This window comes from Carcharhinus amblyrhynchos, chromosome 4, assembly GCF_965287045.1.
Source record: "Carcharhinus amblyrhynchos chromosome 4, sCarAmb.v2.hapA, whole genome shotgun sequence".
NCBI lineage: Eukaryota > Metazoa > Chordata > Chondrichthyes > Carcharhiniformes > Carcharhinidae > Carcharhinus > Carcharhinus amblyrhynchos.
Window position 1 is genome coordinate 113,309,632 of NC_137327.1, and position 23,801 is coordinate 113,333,432.

Below are 23,801 nucleotides of genomic sequence, written 5' to 3' on the forward strand. Positions count from 1 at the left end.
TACTGAGACCCAGGCCACTGAGTTTGGAGATGAGTCTCATGGGAATAATGGTGTTGAAGACTGAGCTGTAGTCAGCAAATAGGAGTATGACATGGGGTGGCATTGTTATCTAGGTGTTTCAGGGTTGAGTGCAGGACCAGGGAGGTGTTGCCTGCTGAGGACCTGGTGCGGCAGTAAGCAAACTATAGCGGATCAGGTAGTCCGGGAGGCTGGAATTGATTCATGCCATGACTTGCCTTTCGAAGCACTTTATAATGATGGAAGTCAGAGCCACTAGCCGATAGACATTAAGACACGCTACTTGGTTTTTCTTAGGTACAAGAATGATGGTCATCCTGGTACGTAAGAAAAACCACAACTAGTTAATCAGAGCTGCAAATAGAGTTGAAGGGACACATGAACTTAAAGCCATTGTATTCAAAATTGGGGGAAATAAATTCTGTATTTCATTTAATTCCTAGAACAAACTTCAAGAACAGTAAGAAGTCTCACAACACTAGGTTGAAGTCCAACAGGTTTATTTGGTCATCAGGTGATGAAGGGGCAGTGTTCCAAAAGCTCGTGCTTCCAAATAAACCTGTTGGCCTGGAACCTGGTGTCGTAAGAGTACTTACTGTGCCCACCCCAGTCCAGCGCCAGCATCCCTACATCATGGCTACCACAAACTTTAAGTAGCTTGTTTTTAATTATAACAGAGGGGTGGGTAATGGCAGTGCAGTTGACGTGTACACAGAAACTTTGAAAATGCATTTGATAAAAGGTGATTGGCAAAAGAAGCAGTCGCAAGAAACATTCCTAGGCAACAAGTGCTTAGGATTTCAAATGCGCTGTTTGGGGTAATAAGTATAGATTCAGTGGTAGCCTTTGGATACAGACTTTGAGGAGAAGAAAATTGCTCAGATATGGGGAAGGACCAGGAGATTCTGATGAACGTGAGAACATAAGAAATAGGAGCAGGAGTAGGCCATATAGCCCCTCGAGCCTGCCCTGCCATTCAGTAAGATCATGGCTGATCTGTCGTGGCTCAGCTCCACATTCCCGCCCTCTCCCCATAACCCTTAATCCCCTTGCCTATCAACCCGCGTCTTAAAAATATTGAGCGAGGCAGCCTCCACCACTTCAACGGGCAGAGAATTCCAGAGATTCACCACCCTTTGAGTGAAGAAGTTCCTCCTCAACTCCGTTCTAAACTGCGCCCCCCCCCCCCCCTTTATTTTGAGGCTGTGCCCTCTAGTCCTACTGTCCTTTCTGAGCGGGAAGAGCCTCTCCACCTCTATCCTATCCATCCCATTCAACATCTTATACGTCTCAATGAGATCTCCCCTCATTCTTCTAAACTCTAACGAGTACAAGCCTAGTTTATTCAGCCTCTCCTCATAGTTCAACCCCCTCAACTCCGGAATCAGCCTAGTAAACCTCCTCTGCACTCCCTCCAAGGCCAAAATATCCTTGCGTAAGTGCGGCGCCCGAAACTGCACACAGTACTCCAGCTGCGGCCTCACCAGTGCCCTATACAGCCGCAGCAAGACCTCCCTACTTTTGTATTCAATCCCCCTCGCTATGAAGGCCAGCATCCCATTCGCCTTCCTGACCACCTGCTGCACCTGCAGGCTGGGTTTTTCCGACTCATGCACAAGGACCCCGAGGTCCCTCTGCGCCGTCGCATGCTGCAGTTTTTCGCCATGTAAGTAATAGTCCTTCCTACCATTATTGGATTGGATTGCTGTTTGAAAGCTGTGGTGTAGATTCTGGGTTGGATGGTCTCCTGTGTTCTATTATTCTGATCTGTTGAATAATGTTCTTTTAAAGTAAAGCTACCTCTTGAGAAAAATGTATTTTCTTAAAAATTCAGTACTTCAATTTTTTCAATTAGCTTAATGCTCATCTAGTTTATCTTATGTTTGGATTAAGTACAACACATGTTTGTGCATGTCTGCAGTTTCGGTTTTTAGTGTCCATCACACACTGAATCTTCTACTTTGTATGAAATGATATGAGATCCTTCAACAGCAAAGTGAAAGTTAATTTATTAAATAGTCACAAGTTGGCTTTCATTAACTTTGCAATCAAGTTACTGTGAAAATCTCCTAGTTGCTACACTCCGGCGCCTGTTCGGATACACTGAGGGAAAATTTAGTGTGGCCAATCCACTTAACAAGCACATTTTTGGTCTGTGAGGAAAAAACTGGAGCAATCGGAGGAAACCCATGCAGACTTGGGAAGAATGTACAAATTCCACACAATGACCCAAGCCAGGAATTGAACCCGGGTCTCTGGCACTGTGAGGCAGCAGTGCTAACCACTGTCACTCCAGCTTCCAAAACCTGCGATCTCTGCCACCTAGAAGCAAGGGCAGCAGATGCATGGGAGTAGCAGCCCCTGCAAATCGCACACCATCCTGACTAGGAAATATTGCCATTTCTTCCCTGTTGCTGGGTCAAAATCTTGGAATTCCTTCCTAGCAGCACTGCTTTCCTTCAGTACATGGACTGCAACAGTTCAAGCAGGCAATATATCACCACCTTTTCAAGGGCAATAAAAGTTTCTTAGTCACAAGTAAGGCTTATGTTAACACTGCAATGAAGTTGCCATCACCACAATTTGGTGCCTGTTCGGGTCAATGCACCTAACCAGCACATCTTTCAGAATGTGGGAGGAAACCCATAGAGACATGGGGAGAACATGCAAACTCCACACAGACAATGACCTAAGCTGGGAATTGAACCCAGGTCCCTGGCACAAAGGCAGCAGTGCTAGCCACCGTGCTGCTGCCCCCCGCCCCCCCCCCCCCCCCCCCCCCCCATTAGGGATGGGTGAAAAATGCTGCTCTAACTAGCAACGCCCACACCACTGGAACAAATGAAGTCACAACTGAGTTTTTTATGTTCATCAGAAGAGAGTTATCAGTTTTCTAAACTTAAAATAAACTGGAAAAATTGTTCCGATAACAAGAAATTTCTCAAGTAGTTGCCACTCTAGAAAGATTTCAGACAACAATAATTAGCCGTTGGCTCATGTTTCATCTTATGTCAATCACTCTACCATTGCAAAATCCTTGAAATATATCTGGTTAAAAGCCAAAAATTCTAACAGTTTCTGACATACTGGTTGATCATGGTTAATTAATATATAAAAAAAATTAACTAGGGCAAATTAATTATTTTTGAAGTGTTAGTAGGAACGCCTCTGATTATTGGAAATGTTCACCTATTGTACTGAATTTTCTGCTGAGCCGATGTATTGTGCTTGCATAGGTACACTTGCAAGTTTTAGATATGAAACACTACTTTGATAGCTTTGTTTGATGGCTTTGATAGCTTTGTTTTATTAGGTATCCAGTGAATTGCTGCAGCTATTATGCCTGCATCTTGCTTTTTCAATGACTCCATTAGCAACATAGTGACTTTTTTATTCTGCTCTTGAATCTCAAGTTTCCTCACCCACTGGTCAGGATAACTCAAAGAATATACTTTGTGGATATAACCTATATGATATATTGGGGATATGTCCTGGAGTGTCCCAGTTGTTATCTCCATTTTTTTTTAAATTGAAAGATAATTTTGGTACTTTTCTTTCTAAAGTTCAATTAATGTTTTTTCTTAGTTTACCTATTAAGTTCCATTAACAGCAAGAGACATGATATGCAGGATAAACATATCTCAGGGAAAAAAATCAGATTTATATTCAGGGAGGGTAAAATTAAGCGCGTTTCAGTAAGTATTTCAATGCCATGTTATTTCTTAAAGGTATTTTTGTGAAGTTTCTTGATGGTTCCTCAAAGTAACATTAGTTGATTGTAAAATTGCAGGCCTTCAAGGGATTTGCAGCAAATGGTGCAAGACGAGGATGAATTGAAAGAAGTGACAGACTTGCGTAAAATAGCAGCTCAATTATTGCAGCAGGAGCCACAAAACAGGTAAAAGTGAACACTGTTCTTTTGGATTGACTACTTCAAACAATCTTTTGGATGTGTAAAATGATTTCAAGTCAACAGTTATACTTGAGTAAAATATAGCGGGCTCTGAATTTGAAGGACAATGTAAATTATTTGATTGAGTGATTTTAAAGCCTTCATTTCCACTTTGCTGTTAATTATAATGTCAATTCAAACTATCATGAGTTAGTATTTACTCAGCAAGAATCTTCATGTAGTGATAGACTATCTCAAAGGTTTTGTCACAGGCATTAAATTTTGTACTTTATGCACTTTTGTTATTATTATGTAAAGGTAGTCCAATACAATTTTAAATATTATGGATTTCATTTAGATGGTATCCTAAAAATAACATTTTGAAGTTTTGTCGTCTCGGAACACAAAATTAGATAGTCTGTTTTTCTTGTGTGTTTCTTCCCTTTTATTCTTTCTTTCTAATCCTTTTGAATTTTTAATGTACAGTCCAGTTTCAATACTGCTATCTTTATGTTCCTATGTATTCCTATAATGCAACACATGGCAATTTTTAAAAATTTTATATACCTCGTCTTTGATTTATTTTTGCATATTATTACTAATAACTTCCATATGCTTTCCCAATACCTTTCTTACTTGTTTCATATTGATGATTGATGCTCATGATGTTTGAGTACAGACGGAGACCATTAACTTTTAAAGCATCATTCAATGAAAACTTTATCCAGAGGAGACAGGCAGCAGGACCAGGATCAAGGTACATTTCTAGAACAAACCAAAATATAAAAGAAGCTTTCTTGTACCACAGTGTAAACATTCATAAAACAAGCATTGTACCAAGTTTTCTTCGGCTGCTGCATAAAACATCAGCATGAAATTATGCCCAGAATCTTATGCTGTTAGAAAGTAGCACTTTTTTTTAGGAATTCCATTCTGGAATTTACATTGATATTTTTCATGAATATTATTTACATATTTACAGTTTGATCAAAATTGGATGAAATGTGAATAAATAAAATTTCCAGGACAGATTTTAAACTGTATAATAGCATATTATACTGCTGTTCTGGTGGCAAACTTCTGGCACACAAATTTACAGCTTCACTCATGGAGTGCCCACCACCCTGACATTGGACGTGCTCTAGCTTCTGGGTTAGCATGTGTAATCACCTACTGCTTTCTACCAGTTCAATGAAGAGCTGACGCTAGTTCCTTTTATTTCCATTTATATTAATTCAGGTAAACTTTTTTCCTAGTATTATAAATCTTATTTTGGCTGATGTTGAAAATTCTTTTAACGTATGAATCTCTAATTTAACCATGTATTGAACCATCCTATGTTCTCATTGTGATAACCAAAGCAGAAGATATAGCAAAGTGCTTTTTTTGTCACTCCCAATTAGACTAGTTGTAGCTTAACAGGAAAATTGTCATTTGCATCACATAACCAGTAACCCATTAATACCATTTTGAATTACCAAGTCCTTCATATCAACAATAAATAATTATGGTTGTGTATACTGATCGAAGTTGTAGGTATCATGTTTTCATAAATTTTTCCTGCACTTCTCATAGTTACAGTTCTTCTCGTGATTTAAGCAGGATATTTAACTAAAGCTACAGTACTGAAACAAAAAATGGTTTTGGTTATTGATTCTTTATATAAAGATAACATATTTTAATAAGGTTTTGGTGGAAAAAACCTATACCATCTCCCAAGACTTTAACTGACTAATCTATTATTTATGACAGTGTATCTTGAATTTTTCGTAACAAACCTTTTCTGTATAGTATCAAAATATGTTTTTAATGTTTCAGATCCTTTCTTTAAATTTTTCATGGACTGTGGCATCTCCTTCCTCCATGATCCTTTTTACTTGGTCAGCTAGCCATGACTGTAATGATTTGAACTAAGTTTTCTGGCATTATTCCTCTTTGTTTATTGGTCCAGCTGTAAATTTTCTTTTATTTTGCTTTTCTTGCCCACATATTACATATTACATAGAATAGCATAGGATGTTTAGCATAGAAACAGACCATTTATCCAGTTCATGTGATATTTATGCTCCACTCAGTCTTCTCCCATCTGCTGCCTTCTAAATCTACCATCCATTCCTTTCTGCCTAATGTGATTGCCATCTCTCCTTAACTGCATCTACACTATTTGCTTCAACCACTCCGTGTTAGTGAGTTTAATATTTTTGCCATTCTTTGCATGAAGAAGTTTCTTCTGTATTCTGTTTTGGATTTCTTAGTGACCGCCTTGTATTTATTGCCTCAAGTTATACTCTTCGCCACAAAAGGAAACATTCTGTATCCATTCTGTCAAAACCTTTCAACTCCTTAAATGCCTCATTAATTCAACCCTCATCTTTTTCCTAGAAAAAGAGAACCTAGCCTGCTGATCTTTTCCTGATATGTATACCCAAACATTTCTGAAACCTGCACTCTCTCCAGTGCCTCTATATCTTTCAATTAATATGACAACCAGAACTGCAAGCAGTCCTTTAAAGGTTGCCTAATCAAGGTTTGATGCAGCTTTGGCATAACTTGCCCATTTTTCAATTCTATCTTTCGAGAAATAAAGCGTGTGCTTGGGTTGCTTTTTATTTAACTGTCTTCCTAACCTGTGACACAACAATTAGTGATCAATCTATTTGTACTCCAAGATCTCTCTTCCTCTACTCCACCTATACCAACAGCTTTCAAGTAATAAGTGACCTCCCTCTTGGTTGTGGAGAAAAATGGTTAGCAAGCTATTATGATTTTCACTCCCCTCTAGAGACCAGGCAAAAGTTAAGAGTTTAAAAACAGCTTTTATTTTGCGCTATAGCAACGGCTGTAATGCTGTACTTGGTGGCACACTAGAGAGCAAGGATTGCACAGCAATACTTTCGGGTTTAGTTACAAAAAAAAATACCAAATCAAAAGTGTACGTTTGTTTAAAAAAGTATCTATCCATTTACAACTAATAATTAGGATTATGTAACATGAATATAGTTGGCCAATTACAATTTGGGCACATCTAATTCATTATGATATCACTAAGCACACGTTTTTCTCTTTACCTATTAACTTCCAGACACTGGTATGGCAGGATTATGTTTGACCAGTGGTGTATCAACTCCCTTGTCCATTGTTCTAATGGATGAGCTGCAGCTGCACATTGTTCACTTGAATAGTTGCGTGCAAATTGTGTAAATAAAACGTCCCTTATTATTAATACAGTCAGGCCCTTGACTGTTACCTATAGACTGAGCTAAGGCAAATGGTTTCTCATCAGTGATTCTGTCTATGCAGTCTTGAATTTAGCAGCTTGTGTGATTTTTGAACTTGTATGATTTTTAACTTTCATGCTTCATCATACCAAAATGTACTACCTTACATTTGTGTTGAGCTTATCATTTGCTAAACTTGCCAAATATGTTCCCATTCTAAAGATCTATTAATGCAATCCTGTAATTTGTTGTAACCTCCTCCATGTTGAATATACCCCCAATTTGGTGTCACCTACAAATTCAGAAATGGTTTTGGATTCCAAAGTCCACATCATAAGAACATAAGAAATAGGAGTAGGCCATCTAACCCTTCGAGCCTGCCCCGCCATTCAATAAGATCATGGCTGATCTGTCGTGGCTCAGTTCCACATTCCCGCCCTCTCCCCATAACCCTTAATCCCCTCGCTTATCAAAAACCCATCAACCCGCGTCTTAAAAATATTTAGCGAGGCAGCCTCCACCACCTCAACGGGCAGAGAATTCCAGAGATTCACCACCCTTTGAGTGAAGAAGTTCCTCCTCAACTCTGTTCTAAACCGCGCCCCCCCCCCTTTATCTTGAGGCTGTGCCCCCTAGTCCTACTGTCCTTTCTGAGCGGGAAGAGTCTCTCCACCTCTATCCTATCCATCCCATTCATCATCTTATACGTCTCGATGAGATCTCCCCTCATTCTTCTAAACTCTAACGAGTACAAGCCTAGTTTATCCAGCCTCTCCTCATAGCTCAACTCCGGTATCAGCCTAGTAAACCTCTGCACTCCCTCCAAGGCCAAAATATCCTTGCGTAAGTACGGCGACCAAAACTGCACACAGTACTCCAGTTGCGGCCTCACCAATGCCCTATATAGCCGCAGCAAGACCTCCCTACTTTTATATTCAATCCCCCTTGCTATGAAGGCCAGCATCCCATTAGCCTTCCTGACCACCTGCAGGCTGGGTTTTTGTGACTCATGCACAAGGACCCTGAGGTCCCTCTGCACCGTCGCCTGCTGCAGTTTTTCGCCACGTAAGTAATAGTCCTTCCTACCATTATTCCTACCAAAGTGGACCACCTCGCACTTGCCAACATTAAATTCCATTTGCCAGTTCCTGGCCCATTCGCCCAGCCTATCTAGATCCTTCTGCAGACTCTCCACACCCTCCGCGCAATTTGCCGTTCCACCAATCTTGGTGTCATCAGCAAATTTCGACACCATACACTGGGTTCCCTCCTCCAGATCATCTGTATAAATGGTAAATAGCTGAGACCCCAGCACCGACCCCTGGGGCACTCCACTAGTCACCAACCGCCAATCCGAATAGCACCCATTAACCCCCACTCTCTGCCTCCTATTTGACAACCAATCCTCTATCCACGCTAACACCCTACCCCCCAACTCCATGTCCCCTCACCTTTTGCAATAACCTCTTGTGAGGTACCTTGTCAAACACCTTCTGAAAATCAAGAAAGACCACATCCACCGGCTCTCCTCTATCCACTGCCCTAGACACATCCTCATAGAACTCCAATAAATTTGTCAGACACGACTTCCCCTTAACGAAACCGTGCTGCGTCTGCTCTATCAAGCAGTTCCCCTCAAGATGCCTCGCTATTTCCTCCTTGATGACGGATTCTAACATTTTACCTACAACAGACGTTAAACTAACCGGCCTATAATTCCCTGCCTTTTGCCTGGCACCCTTCTTAAACAACGGCGTAACATTAGCCGTTTTCCAATCTTCCGGCACTTCCCCAGAATCCAGTGACGTCTGGAAAATAACCACCAAGGCATCCACTATCACCTCCGCCATTTCTTTCAGAACCCTCGGATGCATTCCATCCAGTCCTGGGGACTTGTCCACAATCAGCCCCTCCAGTCTGTCGAGCACCGCCTCTCTAGTAACAATAATGTCATTGAGACCCTCCAGTCCTACCACCTTTCCATCGCTAACACCCGGCAAATTATTCACGTCTTCCTCCGTGAAGACCGAAACAAAAAAGTTATTCAAGACCTCAGCCATTTCCCCATCCCCTACCACTAATCATCAATGTAATCATTAATGTAAATTGTGAAGAGCAGAAGTTCCAGCACTGATCCATACAAAACACTATTTTCCAACTTCTGCCATTCTGAAGTGATGTGGAAATGCTGACATTGGACTGGGTTGAGCACAGTAAGAAATCCAGGTTAAAGTCCAACAGGTTTATTTGGTATCACAAGCTTTCAGAGCATTGCTCCATCAGATGTGTCACTCTAAATAGCTACCCTGTATGACACATTCTGCTTTTATGTTGAAACCTGCTGATGATCCATTCTGCCACTTTTCCCTGACTTCAAATTCTCCACCTTTGTTCATTAATCTATTATGGGGAACCTTATTGAAGGACTTTTGAAAAACTGGATAAATTGCAGCTGCTGCGTTACTATTGTCTACTCTTGTTATTTCCTCAATAAGATTGATCGAGCAGAATTTTCCCTTTTGACTTACATGCCAGCTTTTCATTACTATATTTCTCGTTGCTACTCTCTCCTTTAGTAGGGATTCTATTATTTTCCCAAACACCAATATAAAACTGACTGGTCTGTAATTTTCTTACATCGCAATTATATTAGCTATCTTTCAGTTTTCTGGCCCTACATCTTAATCTAATAAATCATCAACTATGTGTAGCAGTCTCTCAGCTATCTCTTCTCAATTCTTTTTAAGTACGTGAATGCTTCTGGACCAGAGGTTTAATCCTCTGAGTTTGTTTATTCAATACATTGTTTTTATTATTTTAAATGCTCTTATATTACTCATTACCTCTAGTGTTATTCTGTCTATCCTCAATGACTTCCTTCCTGTCACAACCCTCATTTTATTGATGTCTAAAATATTTTGTTATTTATCATATTCTGTTCCTTGATTTAATGGTGTCTGTTGCCTTCCTAATTGATTTCTGCCCTAATCTCTCTGTATTCTATTTTATCATGCACTCCCCTGCGATCTGTGTACTGTTTGTCTTTTTTTCTAATCTTAAATTGTGTCCTTTGCCAAAATCTTGTTGCTGTTCATGCAGATGGGATCTTATGTTCCCGCTAATGGCACAGCCCACCTCAAGTTTTCCAATGGTGAGGAGTGCATTCAACAAAAAAAAACCACTGACAACATACCATAAGGAAGGAGGGTGGGGAGCGGAGGAAGGAGGGTGGGGAGCGGAGGAAGGAGGGTGGGGAGCGGATGCCTCAGCCTCTCAATCTGCATAACAGGTTTGAGGTTCTTGCTTCCAGTCTGGACGAGAACGAGGGAGGTGAGGTTGGTGAGCAAACTGCACACAGTACAGTGATGCAGACGCAGGACATAGGCAAAAAGGTGAAAAGGAACGTAGTGGTAATTGGGGACAGTGGGGTTAAGGGTATTGACACTGTCCTTTGTCACAATGACAAAGTGCACAGAAGGGTGTGTTGTCTGCCTGGTGCTCAGGTCCGGGATGTCGCATCTGGGCTGCAGAGGAACCTGGAATGGGAGGGTGAGAATCCGGTCGTTGTGGTACATGTGGGTGCCAATGACGTAGGCAAAATGCGACCTGAGGATCTGGGGAGGGAGTATGAAAAGCTGGGAATGGAATTAAAAAGTAGAACCGACAAGGTGGTTATCTCTGGGCTACTGCCTGAACCGAGTGCAGACGGGCGTAAGGTTGATAAGATTAAGGAAGTGAATGGGTGGCTCAGGGATTGGTGTGGGAGGAATGGGTTTGCATTTATGGGGCATTGGCATCAGTATTGGGGTAGGTGGGACCTGTTCAGGTGGGATGGGGTTGGTCTGAACCGTGCTGGGACCAGAGTCCTGGCGAATTGTGTAAATAGGACTGTAGACAGGGCTTTAAACTAATTAGTGGGGGGGAGGGTGCGAGGGTAGGTGACATTACAGGGTCTAAAGTTAAGGAGAGGGTACAGGTAAGGGAAGAGGCTGAGAATGTCCCAATAATAAAGGGAGTAGGGGGCGTGAGTATGGTTGATGGCGTTCTGGCAAATAGGGTCCAGGTGAAGGCTGGGATGAAGGCACTTTATCTGAATGCACGAAGCATTCGGAATAAAGTGGATGAGCTGGTGGCGCGGATCAGCACAAATGGATATGATCTGGTGGCCATTACAGAGACGTGGCTGCAAGGTGACAGGGACTGGGAGCTGAATGTCCAGGGGTATCAAGTGTTTAGGAAGGATAGGCGGGAGGAAAAAGGGGGGGGGGGCGTAGCTCTGCTGATTAAGGATAGCATCAGGGTGGTAGCAAGGGACGACATAGGAACCAAAGAGCAGAAAGTGGAATCGTTGTGGGTGGAGATTAGGAACAGCAAAGGGAGGAAGATGCTGGTGGGTGTTGTCTATAGGCCCCCAAATAATGATCTGGAGGTGGGGCAGGCTGTTAACGCGCAAATAAGTGTGGCGTGTAGGAATGGAATGGCGATAATTATGGGGGATTTCAATCTACACGTTGATTGGTCGACCCATGTTGGACGCGGTGGGCTCGAGGAGGAGTTCTCGGAATGCTGCCGGGATAGTTTCCTTGAACAGTGTGTGTTGGAGCCGACGAGGGAGCGAGCTATCTTGGATCTGGTGTTATGTAATGAGGCGGGTAGAATTAGGGACCTTGTGGTGAAGGATCCTCTTGGGGAGAGTGATCATTGTATGGTGGAGTTTCTGGTGCAAATGGAGGAGGAGAAAGTGGGTTCCTGGACACGCGTCCTTTGTTTGAACAGAGGGGATAACAGTAGGATGAGAGAAGAATTGGCGAATGTGGACTGGAGGAGCGCGTTGGAAGGAGCAGTGGAGGATCTTTAAGGAGATCTTTCTTGGTGCTCAGCAGAAATTTATTCCGATGGTTAAAAAGGACGGTAGGAGGAGAGGTAATAAACCGTGGATAACGAAGGAGGTGAAGGAAAGTGTTAAATTAAAAGCGGAGGCGTTTAGAGTAGCTAAGAGTAATGGGCGAGAAGAGGATTGGGAGAGGTTTAAAAATCAACAAAGATTGACAAAGAAGTTGATAAAGAAGGGTAGGAGAAACTATGAAGCTGGGCTAGCGCTTAATATAAAAAAGGATAGCAAGAGTTTTTATAAATATATAAAAAGGAAGAGGCTGGCTCGGGTGAACGTTGGATCCTTAGAGGATGAGAAGGGGGACTTAGTGGTAGGGGATGGGGAAATGGCTGAGGTCTTGAATAACTTTTTTGTTTCGGTCTTCACGGAGGAGGACGTGAATAATTTGCCGGGTGTTAGCGATGGAAAGGTGGTAGGACTGGAGGGTCTCAATGACATTATTGTTACTGGAGAGGCGGTGCTCGACAGACTGGAGGGACTGATTGTGGACAAGTCCCCAGGACTGGATGGAATGCATCCGAGGGTTCTGAAAGAAATGGCGGAGGTGATAGCGGATGTCTTGGTGGTTGTTTTCCAAACGTCGCTGGATTCCGGGGAAGAGCCGGAAGATTGGAAAACGGCCAATGTTACGCTGTTGTTTAAGAAGGGTTCCAGGCAAAAGGCAGGGAATTATAGGCCGGTTAGTTTAACGTCTGTTGTAGGTAAAATGTTAGAATCTGTCATCAAGGAGGAAATAGCGAGGCATCTTGAGGGGAATTGCTTGATAGAGCAAATGCAGCACGGTTTCATTAAGGGGAAGTCGTGTCTGACAAATTTATTGGAGTTCTATGAGAATGTGTCTAGGGCGGTGGATAGAGGCGAGCCGGTGGATGTGGTCTTGATTTTCAGAAGGCGTTTGACAAGGTACCTCACAAGAGGTTATTGCAGAAGGTAAGGGGGCATGGAGTTGGGGGTAGGGTGTTAGCGTGGATAGAGGATTGGTTGTCAAATAGGAGGCAGAGAGTAGGGGTTAATGGGTGCTATTTGGATTGGCAGTTGGTGACTAGTGGAGTGCCCCAGGGGTCGGTGCTGGGGCCTCAGCTATTTACCATTTATATAGATGATCTGGAGGTGGGAACCCAGTGTATGGTGTCGAAATTTGCTGATGACACCAAGATTGGTGGAACGGCAAATTGCGCGGAGGGTGTGGAGAGTCTGCAGAAGGATCTAGATAGGCTGGGTGAATGGGCCAGGAACCGGCAAATGGAATTTAATGTTGGCAAGTGCGAGGTGGTCCACTTTGGTAGGAGTAATGGTAGGAAGGACTATTACTTACGTGGCGAAAAACTGCAGCAGGCGACGGTGCAGAGGGACCTCGGGGTCCTTGTGCATGAGTCGCAAAAACCCAGCCTGCAGGTGCAGCAGGTGGTCAGGAAGGCTAATGGGATACTGGCCTTCATAGCGAGGGGGATTGAATATAAAAGTAGGGAGGTCTTGCTGCAGCTGTATAGGGCATTGGTGAGGCCGCAGCTGGAGTACTGTGTGCAGTTTTGGTCACCGCACTTACACAAGGGTATTTTGGCCTTGGAGGGAGTGCAGAGGAGGTTTACTAGGTTGATATCGGAGTTGAGGGGGTTGAGCTATGAGGAGAGGCTGAATAAACTAGGCTTGTACTCGTTAGAGTTTAGAAGAATGAGGGGAGATCTCATTGAGACATATAAGATGATGAATGGGATGGATAGGATAGAGGTGGAGAGACTCTTCCCGCTCAGAAAGGACAGTAGGACTAGGGGGCACAGCTTCAAGATAAAGGGGGCGCAGTTTAGAACGGAGTTGAGAAGGAACTTCTTCACTCAAAGGGTGGTGAATCTCTGGAATTCTCTGCCCGTTGAGGTGGTGGAGGCTGCCTTGCTAAATATTTTTAAGACGCGGGTTGATGGGTTTTTGATAAGCGAGGGGATTAAGGGTTGTGGGGAGAGGGCGGGAATGTGGAACTGAGCCACGACAGATCAGCCATGATCTTATTGAATGGCGGGGCAGGCTCGAAAGGCTAGATGGCCTACTCCTGCTCCTATTTCTTATGTTCTTATAAGATCCTGCAGCCGATGAGTGACACGCACCTCCCACTGCCATGAAACACACCGCTGAGGGAGAAAAATCCCGATCCATATGTCTTGTTTCCATTCCTATATTCATCAGTTGAGTTCCACTTGTATTTGGTTTGTTCTTTCCTTGTAGCAGAATATATTTTTCCTGCACTCTAAGCGCCGTTTCAAATGTTTTGCATTATTGTTCTACATCATTTGCCAATTTTGTTTTGCAATATATTTTCCCAAGTTCTATTGTCGGCCTCTCAAAATCAGCAATAGAAAGAGCAAACAAAATACTACCGGGACTCTGATGATTAAAGACATAAGAAAACAATTTACACTAATGGGTGTACATTACATCCGAATGGAGGGGAGTTTGGAAAGAAATTATTCTGTATTGGCAACTTATTAGGCTGCAGTCAGAACCAAAGAACATACCAACTCGTAGTTTGCTGTAACCCAACAGTGAGGCTTATTCCATACCTGTGTATTCCGTCAGGCTCAACACCTGATTGAACCCAAGTCTGTAAACCTGGCTGATGACATCACCCATGCTCATGTGACTCACCTCTTTAAGGGACACTGTCCCACCATAACATACAACAAACATAACGCATAACAAATATGCAGACAAATTAGGAAATGGAGTAAAAAAAATTGTAATAATCACGGGACATTCATTCTTTTCATTCACTGTATTGAGTGAATTTGCACGTACTCCTGGCAAGCAGCACCTTGATTGTAAAATTCTCATTCTTGTGTTTAGATTCCTTCATGTTATTGCCCTCCCCTCTAATCTCAAGCCCCACAACTCGTGAGATTTATGCCTCCCTAATTTTGACCTTTTATGTATTCCCAATTATAAAGTTATGAGGTTATCCACTTTGGTAGAAATAATAGGAGGGATTATTATTTAAAAGGTGGAAAACTGCAGCATGCTACAGTGCAGAGGGACTTGGGGGTCCTTGTGCACGAATTGCAAACACCCAGTCTGCAGGTGATCAAGAAGGTGAATGGAATGTTGGCCTTTCTAGCAAGGGGGATAGAATATAAAAGCAGGGAGGTCTTGCTGCAACTGTACAGGGTACTGGTGAGGCCGCAACTGGAGTAGTGTGCGCAGTTTTGGCCGCCGCATTTGCGGAAGGATATATTGGCCTTGGAGGGAGTGCAGAGAAGGTTCACTAGGCTGATACTGGAGATGAGGGGGTTAGCCTATGAGGAGAGATTGAGTAGACTGGGTTTGTACTCGTTGGAGTTTAGAAAGCTGAGGGGGGATCTTATAGAGACATATAAGATAATGAAGGGGATAGATAGGGTAGAGGTAGAGATTCTTCCCGCTTAGAAAGGATAGCAGGACTAGAGGACACAGCCTCAAAATAGCGGGGGTGGGGGGGGTGCAGTTTAGATCGGAGTTGAAGAGGAACTTCTTCACTCAAAGGTGGTGAGTCTCTGGAATTCTCTGCCCGGTGAAGTGGTGGAGGCTACCTCACTGAATATATTTAAGTCTAGGGTAGATAGGTTTCTGATAGACAAGGGAATTAAGGGTTATGGGGAGAAAGTAGGAAAGTGGAACTGATCCACTTCAGATCAGCCATGATCTTGTTGAATGGCGGGGCAGGCTCGAATGGCTAGATGACCTACTCCTCCTATTTCTTGTGTTCTTAAAATGGATGAATGAGATGAAAACAAGAAACAAAATGAAATAAAATAAATGGAGATGGGGTGAAGGTGGAGGAGAGAGTTCATGCCCTGAAGTTGTTGAGTCCGGAGTTCAGCCCGGAAGATTGTAAGGAGCCCAATCAGCACCTTTGGTGATTATTCATTTTTTTCATCCTTTCTTCCTTCCATTTTTTTCATTTCTCCATTCTCTTCTTTGCCCCCTACTCCTCAGGGCAACTGTCATAATCCGCAGCCAGCTGCTTAACCACCTCTATCTCTGTGCTGCAGTTCACACATTCTAATCACCTAATGGACACTTTTAGCACCTTTCTCAGCCTTCTAATCCTCATTTACATTCTCTTTGTCCAATTCCAGTGCACCAACCCCTCATAGTAGAAATCTCTGCTAATTCCCTTAACTCTAACGAAGGGTTACCTAGGCACAATGTTGGCTCTATTCTCCCCACAGATGCTGTCAGGCCTGCTGAGATTTTCCAGCATTTTCTGTTTTTACTCCTTAAGTTTCATCCAAAAAGTAGGTTTTGATCATCTGACCGAATATTTTCTTCCATGGTTTTGTGTCATTGTTTTATATGTTCTTGTGATCTGTCATGGGATATTTCATTGTATTAAAAGGTGCTGTATAAACATAAGTTGATGTAGTGGGACCAATATAATTTTTGCCTTGATAGTTTTGTAACTATCAATGTTTGGTGTTGATTGGGGTGCTTTTTTTTTACATAATATTCATGCAATTTTATTTGGTCCTGAGTATTGAACTAAGCATGGTATGGCTTTGTTTTTTTGGTTGGACGTTGTAGGCTTTTTAGCAGAAAATGGAATATTTTGCCATATAAAACTGCCTAATTTTATTTTCTGGCCAGCAAAGCTTGCAATAAGAACAAAGAAAATTACAGCACAGGAACAGGTCCTTTGGCCCTCCAAGTCTGCAGCAACTGTGCTGCCCGACTTAACTAAAATCCCCTACCCTTCTGGGAACCATATCCCTCTATTCTCATCCTATTCATGTATTTGTCAAGATGCCCCTTAAAAGCCACTACCATATCCATTTCCACTACCTCCCCCCGGCAACGAGTTCCAGGCACCCACTAGTCTGTGTAATAAAAAAAATCTGCCTCGTACATCTCTTTTTTAAACCTTATCCCTCGTACTTTAAATCTATGCCCCTAATAATTGACTCTCCGTCCTGGGAAAAAGCTTCTGACTATCCACTTTGTCCATGCCCCTCAAAACCTTGTAGACTTCTATCAGGTCTCCCCTCAACCTCCGTCGCTCCAGTGAGAACAAACCAAGTTTCTCCAACCTCTCCTCACAGCTAATACCCTCCATACTAGGCAACATCCTGGTAATCCTTGTCTGCACCCTCTCCAAAGCCTCCACATTCTTCTGGTTACTTGGATTATTCAAGATTTTTGTTCAATGTAAATAGAAAAAGATTGTTAAACAACATTTATATTTTTGAAATGTTATTGGCATCCACCTATCTGCTTATTATTAGTGATTGAGTTATTCCACTGTTGCTTTTCTGCTTTATCATCTCGACAATGAGATCACAGAAATTCAGTCAATAAAACTACTAACCTGGAAGCTGTTGAAGATTTGAATTTGATTTGTTTTATTATTGTCACATTGATTGGGATACAGTGAAAAGTATTGTTTCTTGTGTGCTAAACAGACAAAACATACCATAGAAGGAAAGGAGAGAATGCACAATTTCATGTTATAGTCCTAGCTAGGATGTAGAGAAAGATTGACTTAATATATGTCCATTCAAAAGTCTGGCACCAGGGAAGAAGCTGTTCTCAAGTCTGTTGGTATGTGCCCACAGACTTTTGTATCTTTTTCCTGATAGAAGAAGATGAAAGAGAATATGTCTGCGTTGGGTGGGGTTCTTGATAATGCTGGCTGATTTTCTGAGGCAGCAGAAAGAGTTGTCGATGGATGTTTGTGTGATGGGTTGGGCTGTGGAGTTCTTGGAATGCTGCCGGGATAGTTTCCTTGAACAGCGTGTGTTGGAGCCGACGAGGGAGCGAGCTATCTTGGATATGGTGCTATGTAATGAGGCGGGTAGAATTAGGGACCTTGCGGTGAAGGATCCTCTTGGGGAGAGTGATCATTGTATGGTGGAGTTTCTGGTGCAGATGGAGGAGGAGAAAGTGGGTTCCCGGACACGCGTCCTTTGTTTGAACAGAGGGGAGTACGGTAGGATGAGAGAAGAATTGGCGAATGTGGACTGGGGGAGCGCGTTGGAAGGTAGGTCTGCTGAGGAGCAGTGGAGGATCTTTAAGGAGATCTTTCTTGGTGCTCAGCAGAAATTTATTCCGATGGTCAAAAAGGACGGTAGGAGGAGAGGTAATAAGCCGTGGATAACGAAGGAGGTGAAGGAAAGTGTTAAATTAAAAGCGGAGGTGTTTAGAGTAGCTAAGAGTAATGGGCGAGAAGAGGATTGGGAGAGGTTTAAAAATCAACAAAGATTGACAAAGAAGTTGATAAAGAAGGGTAGGAGAAACTATGAAGCTGGGCTAGCGCTTAATATAAAAAAGGATAGCAAGAGTTTTTATAAATATATAAAAAGGAAGAGGCCGGCTAGGGTGAACGTTGGACCCTTAGAGGATGAGAGGGGGGACTTAGTGGTAGGTGATGGGGATATGGCTGAGGTCTTGAATAACTTTTTTGTTTCGGTCTTCACGGAGGAGGACGTGAATAATTTGCCGGATGTTAGAGATGGAAAGGTGGTAGGACTGGAGGGTCTCAATGACATTACTGTTACTAGAGAGGCAGTCCTCGACAGACTGGAGGGGCTGATTGTGGACAAGTCCCCAGGACCGGATGGAATGCATCCGAGGGTTCTGAAAGAAATGGCGGAGGTGATAGTGGATGCCTTGGTGGTTATTTTCCAGACGTCACTGGATTCCGGGGAAGTGCCGGAAGATTGGAAAACGGCTAATGTTATGCCGTTGTTTAAGAAGGGCACCAGGCAAAAGGCAGGGAATTATAGGCCGGTTAGTTTAACGTCTGTTGTAGGTAAAATGTTAGAATCCGTCATCAAGGAGGAAATAGCGAGGCATCTTGAGGGGAATTGCTTGATAGAGCAGACGCAGCATGGTTTCATTAAAGGGAAGTCGTGTCTGACAAATTTATTGGAGTTCTATGAGGATGTGTCTTGGGCGGTGGATAGAGGAGAGCCGGTGGATGTGGTCTTTCTTGATTTTCAGAAGGCGTTTGACAAGGTACCTCACGAGGTTATTGCAGAAGGTCGGGGGACGTGGAGTTGGAGGTAGGGTGTTAGCGTGGATAGAGGATTGGTTGTCAAATAGGAGGCAGAGAGTGGGGGTCAACGGGTGCTATTCGGATTGGCGGTCGGTGACTAGTGGAGTGCCCCAGGGGTCGGTGCTGGGGCCTCAGCTATTTACCATTTATATAGATGATCTGGAGGAGGGAACCGAGTGTATGGTGTCGAAATTTGCTGATGACACCAAGATTGGTGGAACGGCAAATTGTGCGGAGGGTGTGGAGAGTCTACAGAAGGATCTAGATAGGCTGGGCGAATGGGTCAGGAAATGGCAAATGGAATTTAATGTTGGCAAGTGCGAGGTGGTCCACTTTGGTAGGAGTAATGGTAGGAAGGATTATTACTTACGGGGCAAAAAACTGCAGCAGGTGACGGTGCAGAGGGACCTTGGGGCCCTTGTGTATGAGTCGCAAAAACCCAGCTTGCAGGTGCAGCAGGTGGTCAGGAAGGCAAATGGGATGCTGGCCTTCATAGCGAGGGGGATTGAATATAAAAGGGAGGTCTGTATAGGGCATTGGTGAGGCCGCAGCTGGAGGACTGTGTGCAGTTTTGGGCGCCGTACTTACGCAAGGATATTTTGACCTTGGAGGGAGTGCAGAGGAAGTTTACTAGGCTGATGCTGGAGTTGAGGGGGTTGAGCTATGAGGAGAGGCTGAATAAACTAGGCTTGTACTCGTTAGAGTTTAGAAGAATGAGGGGAGATCTCATTGAGACGTATAAGATGATGAATGGAATGGATAGAATAGAGTTGGAGAGACTCTTCCTGCTCAGAAAGGACAGTAGGACTAGGGGGCACAGCCTCAAGATAAAGGGGGGGGGCGGTTTAGAACGGAGTTGAGGAAGAACTTCTTCACTCAAAGGGTGGTGAATCTCTGGAATTCTCTGCCCGTTGAGGTGGTGGAGGCTACCTTGCTAAATATTTTTAAGACGCGGGTTGATGGGTTTTTGATAAGCGAGGGGATTAAGGGTTATGGGGAGAGGGCGGGAATGTGGAACTGAGCCACGACAGATCAGCCATGATCTTATCGAATGGCGGGGCAGGCTCGAAGAGCTAGATGGCCTACTCCTCCTATTTCTTATGTTCTTATGTGTTCACAAGCCTTTGTAGTTTCTTGGGGTCTTGTTCAGAGCCAAAGAAACCAGGAACTGAGTAGCTGCACAGATGATTTCAAATGTTTGTAGTGGATGAAAAATGAATATCCTTCATCCTTTTAAACAACACTGCCTCTTGAAACTGCATCTAGTGTGACATTGCATATGTGAGTCAAAGCTTGGAAACTCTTGGGCAGCTTGCTTTTATATGAGGAAGAATGTGACAATGAACTTTGAATTTTGCTAATCTATTTTATGAAGTTGCAATTTAAAATGGTTGTGTCATTGCTTTTTACATTTCTGTTTTACAGACTTTTTGCTCATTCGCCTTCAATAAGTGGAAGAGACAGGAAGAAAAAAACATTGGAGTCTGATAGGTATTTGTGGATGTTGCAATCTCATCAAAGAGCCTTTTTGTCATATCCCACATTCCTTTTCTCTAAGACTTGCTTCATACTAATAATTCATATTTAGGAACGCTGACAAGCTCTGTGGATGTGTTCACGTTGCCCTCCTATTGCTATTTTAACCTAGAACGTAGTGAATTGCATATGTGTTTTGCCCCTTGGCCAGATTCCTTTCTGCTTATTCTTCATTTCAAGAGATTTAATTACACTGAGTTTATTCAACAGTTATAGTGCTGCAGTTGTAAATGGTAAATTTCAATGTTCTTGCAGGTGCATTTATAAGTTTTTAGCACAATAAGGTTAGAGCCCCTGTTGATTTTTTTTGCTATGCAATTACATGCAACTAATAGTAATGATTTTTCTTTACTTTTATTTGTGGTTATTAAATTGAAGTGAGATCAGAATTACTGCTTCTTTCTTGATACAGTTTAAAAGTGTCCTCAGGTCCTTGAAGCATGTGCAGACTCATTGGACTGAATGACCTTCTGCACTGTAGGGATTCTATGATTCATATACCTAATACAGGATAAATCCTATTTTTACTTTAATGTATTTTATTCATAACTCAAATGCTGCACTATTTTTGATTATTTTCAGACATTGTTATCCTTGCTCGATTTGCAGTTTAAAGCTCAGACTGCCTAAGTTCTCAGTCCTTGTAGTCACCAGCAGAAATGTTTCATCAACTGTAGAGGCCCTTGCAGGGATATTTGTTTTATCTCTTTCCATTGGCGATGTTTGGAAGACTGGAAGGTGGCTAAAGTTGTCCCGTTGTTTAAGGAGGGTAGCAAAGACAAACCAGGGAATGAGAGGCCGGCAAGCCTGACATCAGTGGTGCATAAGTTACTGGAGGAGATTCTGACGGGCAGGGTCTGCCAATATTTGGAGTGTCAAAATCTGATTAGGGATAATCAGGAAGGTTTTGTGCATGGGACATCAGTCTGACGATCTTTTTAGAGTATCTGGAAGAATCAACCAAGATGCACGAGGGTAGGGTAGTAGATATTGTCTATAAATAGGAATAGATATTGTCTATAAATTTTCTATAACCAAGCCAAAGAGTCTGTTTCTGTACTGTAGTGTTCTGTGTGGACTTTAACAAGTCAAGGCTGTGCATGGCGGGATAGCCTGGAAGATTAGGTCGCATGGGATTCAGGGAGAGCTAGCTAATTGTATTCAAAATTGGCTCAATGGTAGGGAGCAGAGAGTGGTAGTGGTTGTTTCTCAGACTGGATGCCTGTGCTGTAAGGGTCGGCATTGTTGTTCATTATTTATATAAATGATTTGGATGTGAATGTACAAGGCACAGTTAATTTTGCAGATGATCCTAAATTAGGAGGAATTGATGATAGCAAAGGTGGTTATTAAAAATTACAAAGGGACCTTGATCAGTTAGGAAAGTGGGCTGAGGATTGGCAAATGGATTTCAATAGAGAAGTGTGAGGTATTGCATTTTGGGAAGTCCTGCCAGGGTTGGATTTGCACATTAAATGATAGGGCCCTGTGTTAAGGAACAGAGGACCTAGGAATACAAGTACATAGTTTGATGAAAGGGTCATCACAGGTAGATAGGGTGATGAAGAAGGCATTTAGCACACTGGCCTTCAGTCAGGGCATTGAGTAGAGGAGTTGGAACATTATGTTACAGTTGTACAAGTTGGTGAGGCCGCCCTTGGAATATTGTGGATAGTTTTGGTCACCCTGTTATAGGAAAGACATTGATAAACTGGGAAGAGTGCAAAGGAGATTTACAAGGATGTCGCCAGGGCAAGTGGGCCTCAGTTATAGGGAGAGGTTGGCCAAGCTATGACTTTATAGGAGGGGTGTTCTTATTGAGGTGTATAAAATCAAAAGGTGCATAGACAGAATGAATACACACAGAATTGAAAGCTAGAGGGTATAGGTTTAAGGTGAGAAAGGGAAGATTTAAAAGGGACTTGAGGGGCAACTTCTTCATGCAGAGGGTGGTGTTTATATGGAATGAATTGCTGGAGAAAGTGGTTGAGACAGGTACAATCGTAACATTTAAAAAGCATTTGGATAAGTACATGAATGGGAAAGGATTAGAGGCAGTTGGGACTAGCTAGGCGGGCACCATGGTCGGCACGGGCCAGTTGGGCCAAAGGGTTTGTTTTCGTGTTGTGTTGCTCTATGACTCTATCTGCAGCAGGACTTCATTCTAATCTAGGTTCCGTATGTGAAAAGAGAGCATTCTAAATACTGCTTCGTTACTCAAATGTTCATGTTCTGTAAAAACAAATATATCAGAACATTGTAGGTGGTATAATATGCTATTAAACAATGGAAACTTAGAGATCTTGGGCTTATTGTCTTAGGAGTATAGAGAAGAGAGGAGTTTGGTCAGAGTTCCTGCTCTTAGTTGCTTTCCATTGATCTCTGTTAGCCCTAGTGTAGCAAGGAGGGAATAAATTATTAGAAATTGGCTCATCGAACCTTCGTCATTCATTAAAATCATGGTTGATCCAGCTGTGGTGACAACTCCACTGCTTATTCCATGACTCACTAAGATCAAAAATATGATTCTGCTTTTAATATCATTTAATGGCCCACTTTCCACTGTTCTGTGGAAAAGAATTTTAGTGAATAATGACCCTCTTGAGAAGAAATTCCTCTTCCTCCTCTTAAATGGCAGAACCCATCTTTTTGAAGTCTGTCCTCTCTGTTTCCCTCATGAGGGGAAATATCCTCTCTACAACAAACTCCCTCAATTTTTTTTCCAACAAGATTGCTCCTCATTCTTGTACACTGAATTGTGTATAGGTGTAACTTGTTCAACCTATTCTCATAAGACATCCTTTCCTGCCAGAAATTAACCTGAACTGCACCCAATGTAAGTAAATTCCCCCTTAAGAAAAGAGACCAAAACTGTGCACAGTATCCAAGGTGTAGTCTCACCAATTCCCTGAACAGTTGTTGCAAGGCATAGAATCCCTACAGTGCTAATCAAATCTGCACCAACCACAATCCCACCCAGGCCTATTCCTGCAACCCCACATATTTACCCTGCTAATTCCCTGGTACTACGGTCAATTTAGCACAGCTAATCAATCTAACCTGCACACTTTTGGACAAGTCTGCATTTATATTTCATTTGCAGTTGAGGCCAACGTTCCATTTGTCTGCCTAATTACTTTCTGTACTTGCATGTTAACTTTTTTGAGATTTATGTACAAGGACATGTAGATCTGTCTGTGTCTCTGTGTTCTGCAGACCCTCCAT

The 23,801-nt window shown here is 42.7% G+C and overlaps 1 protein-coding gene across 5 annotated transcripts in view; it reads left to right on the forward strand.

The window, feature by feature from the left end:
* Positions 1–23,801, forward strand: part of lrch2 (leucine-rich repeats and calponin homology (CH) domain containing 2) — a 188,811-nt gene that overhangs the window by 104,165 nt on the left and 60,845 nt on the right. For 3 of the 5 annotated variants that reach the window (XM_080187748.1, XM_080187745.1, XM_080187747.1), the window contains exons 11-13: positions 3,809–3,916; positions 4,590–4,667; positions 20,466–20,531. In XM_080187748.1, coding sequence (XP_080043874.1) covers positions 3,809–3,916; positions 4,590–4,667; positions 20,466–20,531 — 252 coding nt within the window. The remainder of the gene's footprint in view (positions 1–3,808; positions 3,917–4,589; positions 4,668–20,465; positions 20,532–23,801) is intronic. The other 2 variants (XM_080187749.1, XM_080187746.1) reach the window with 1 other exon arrangement.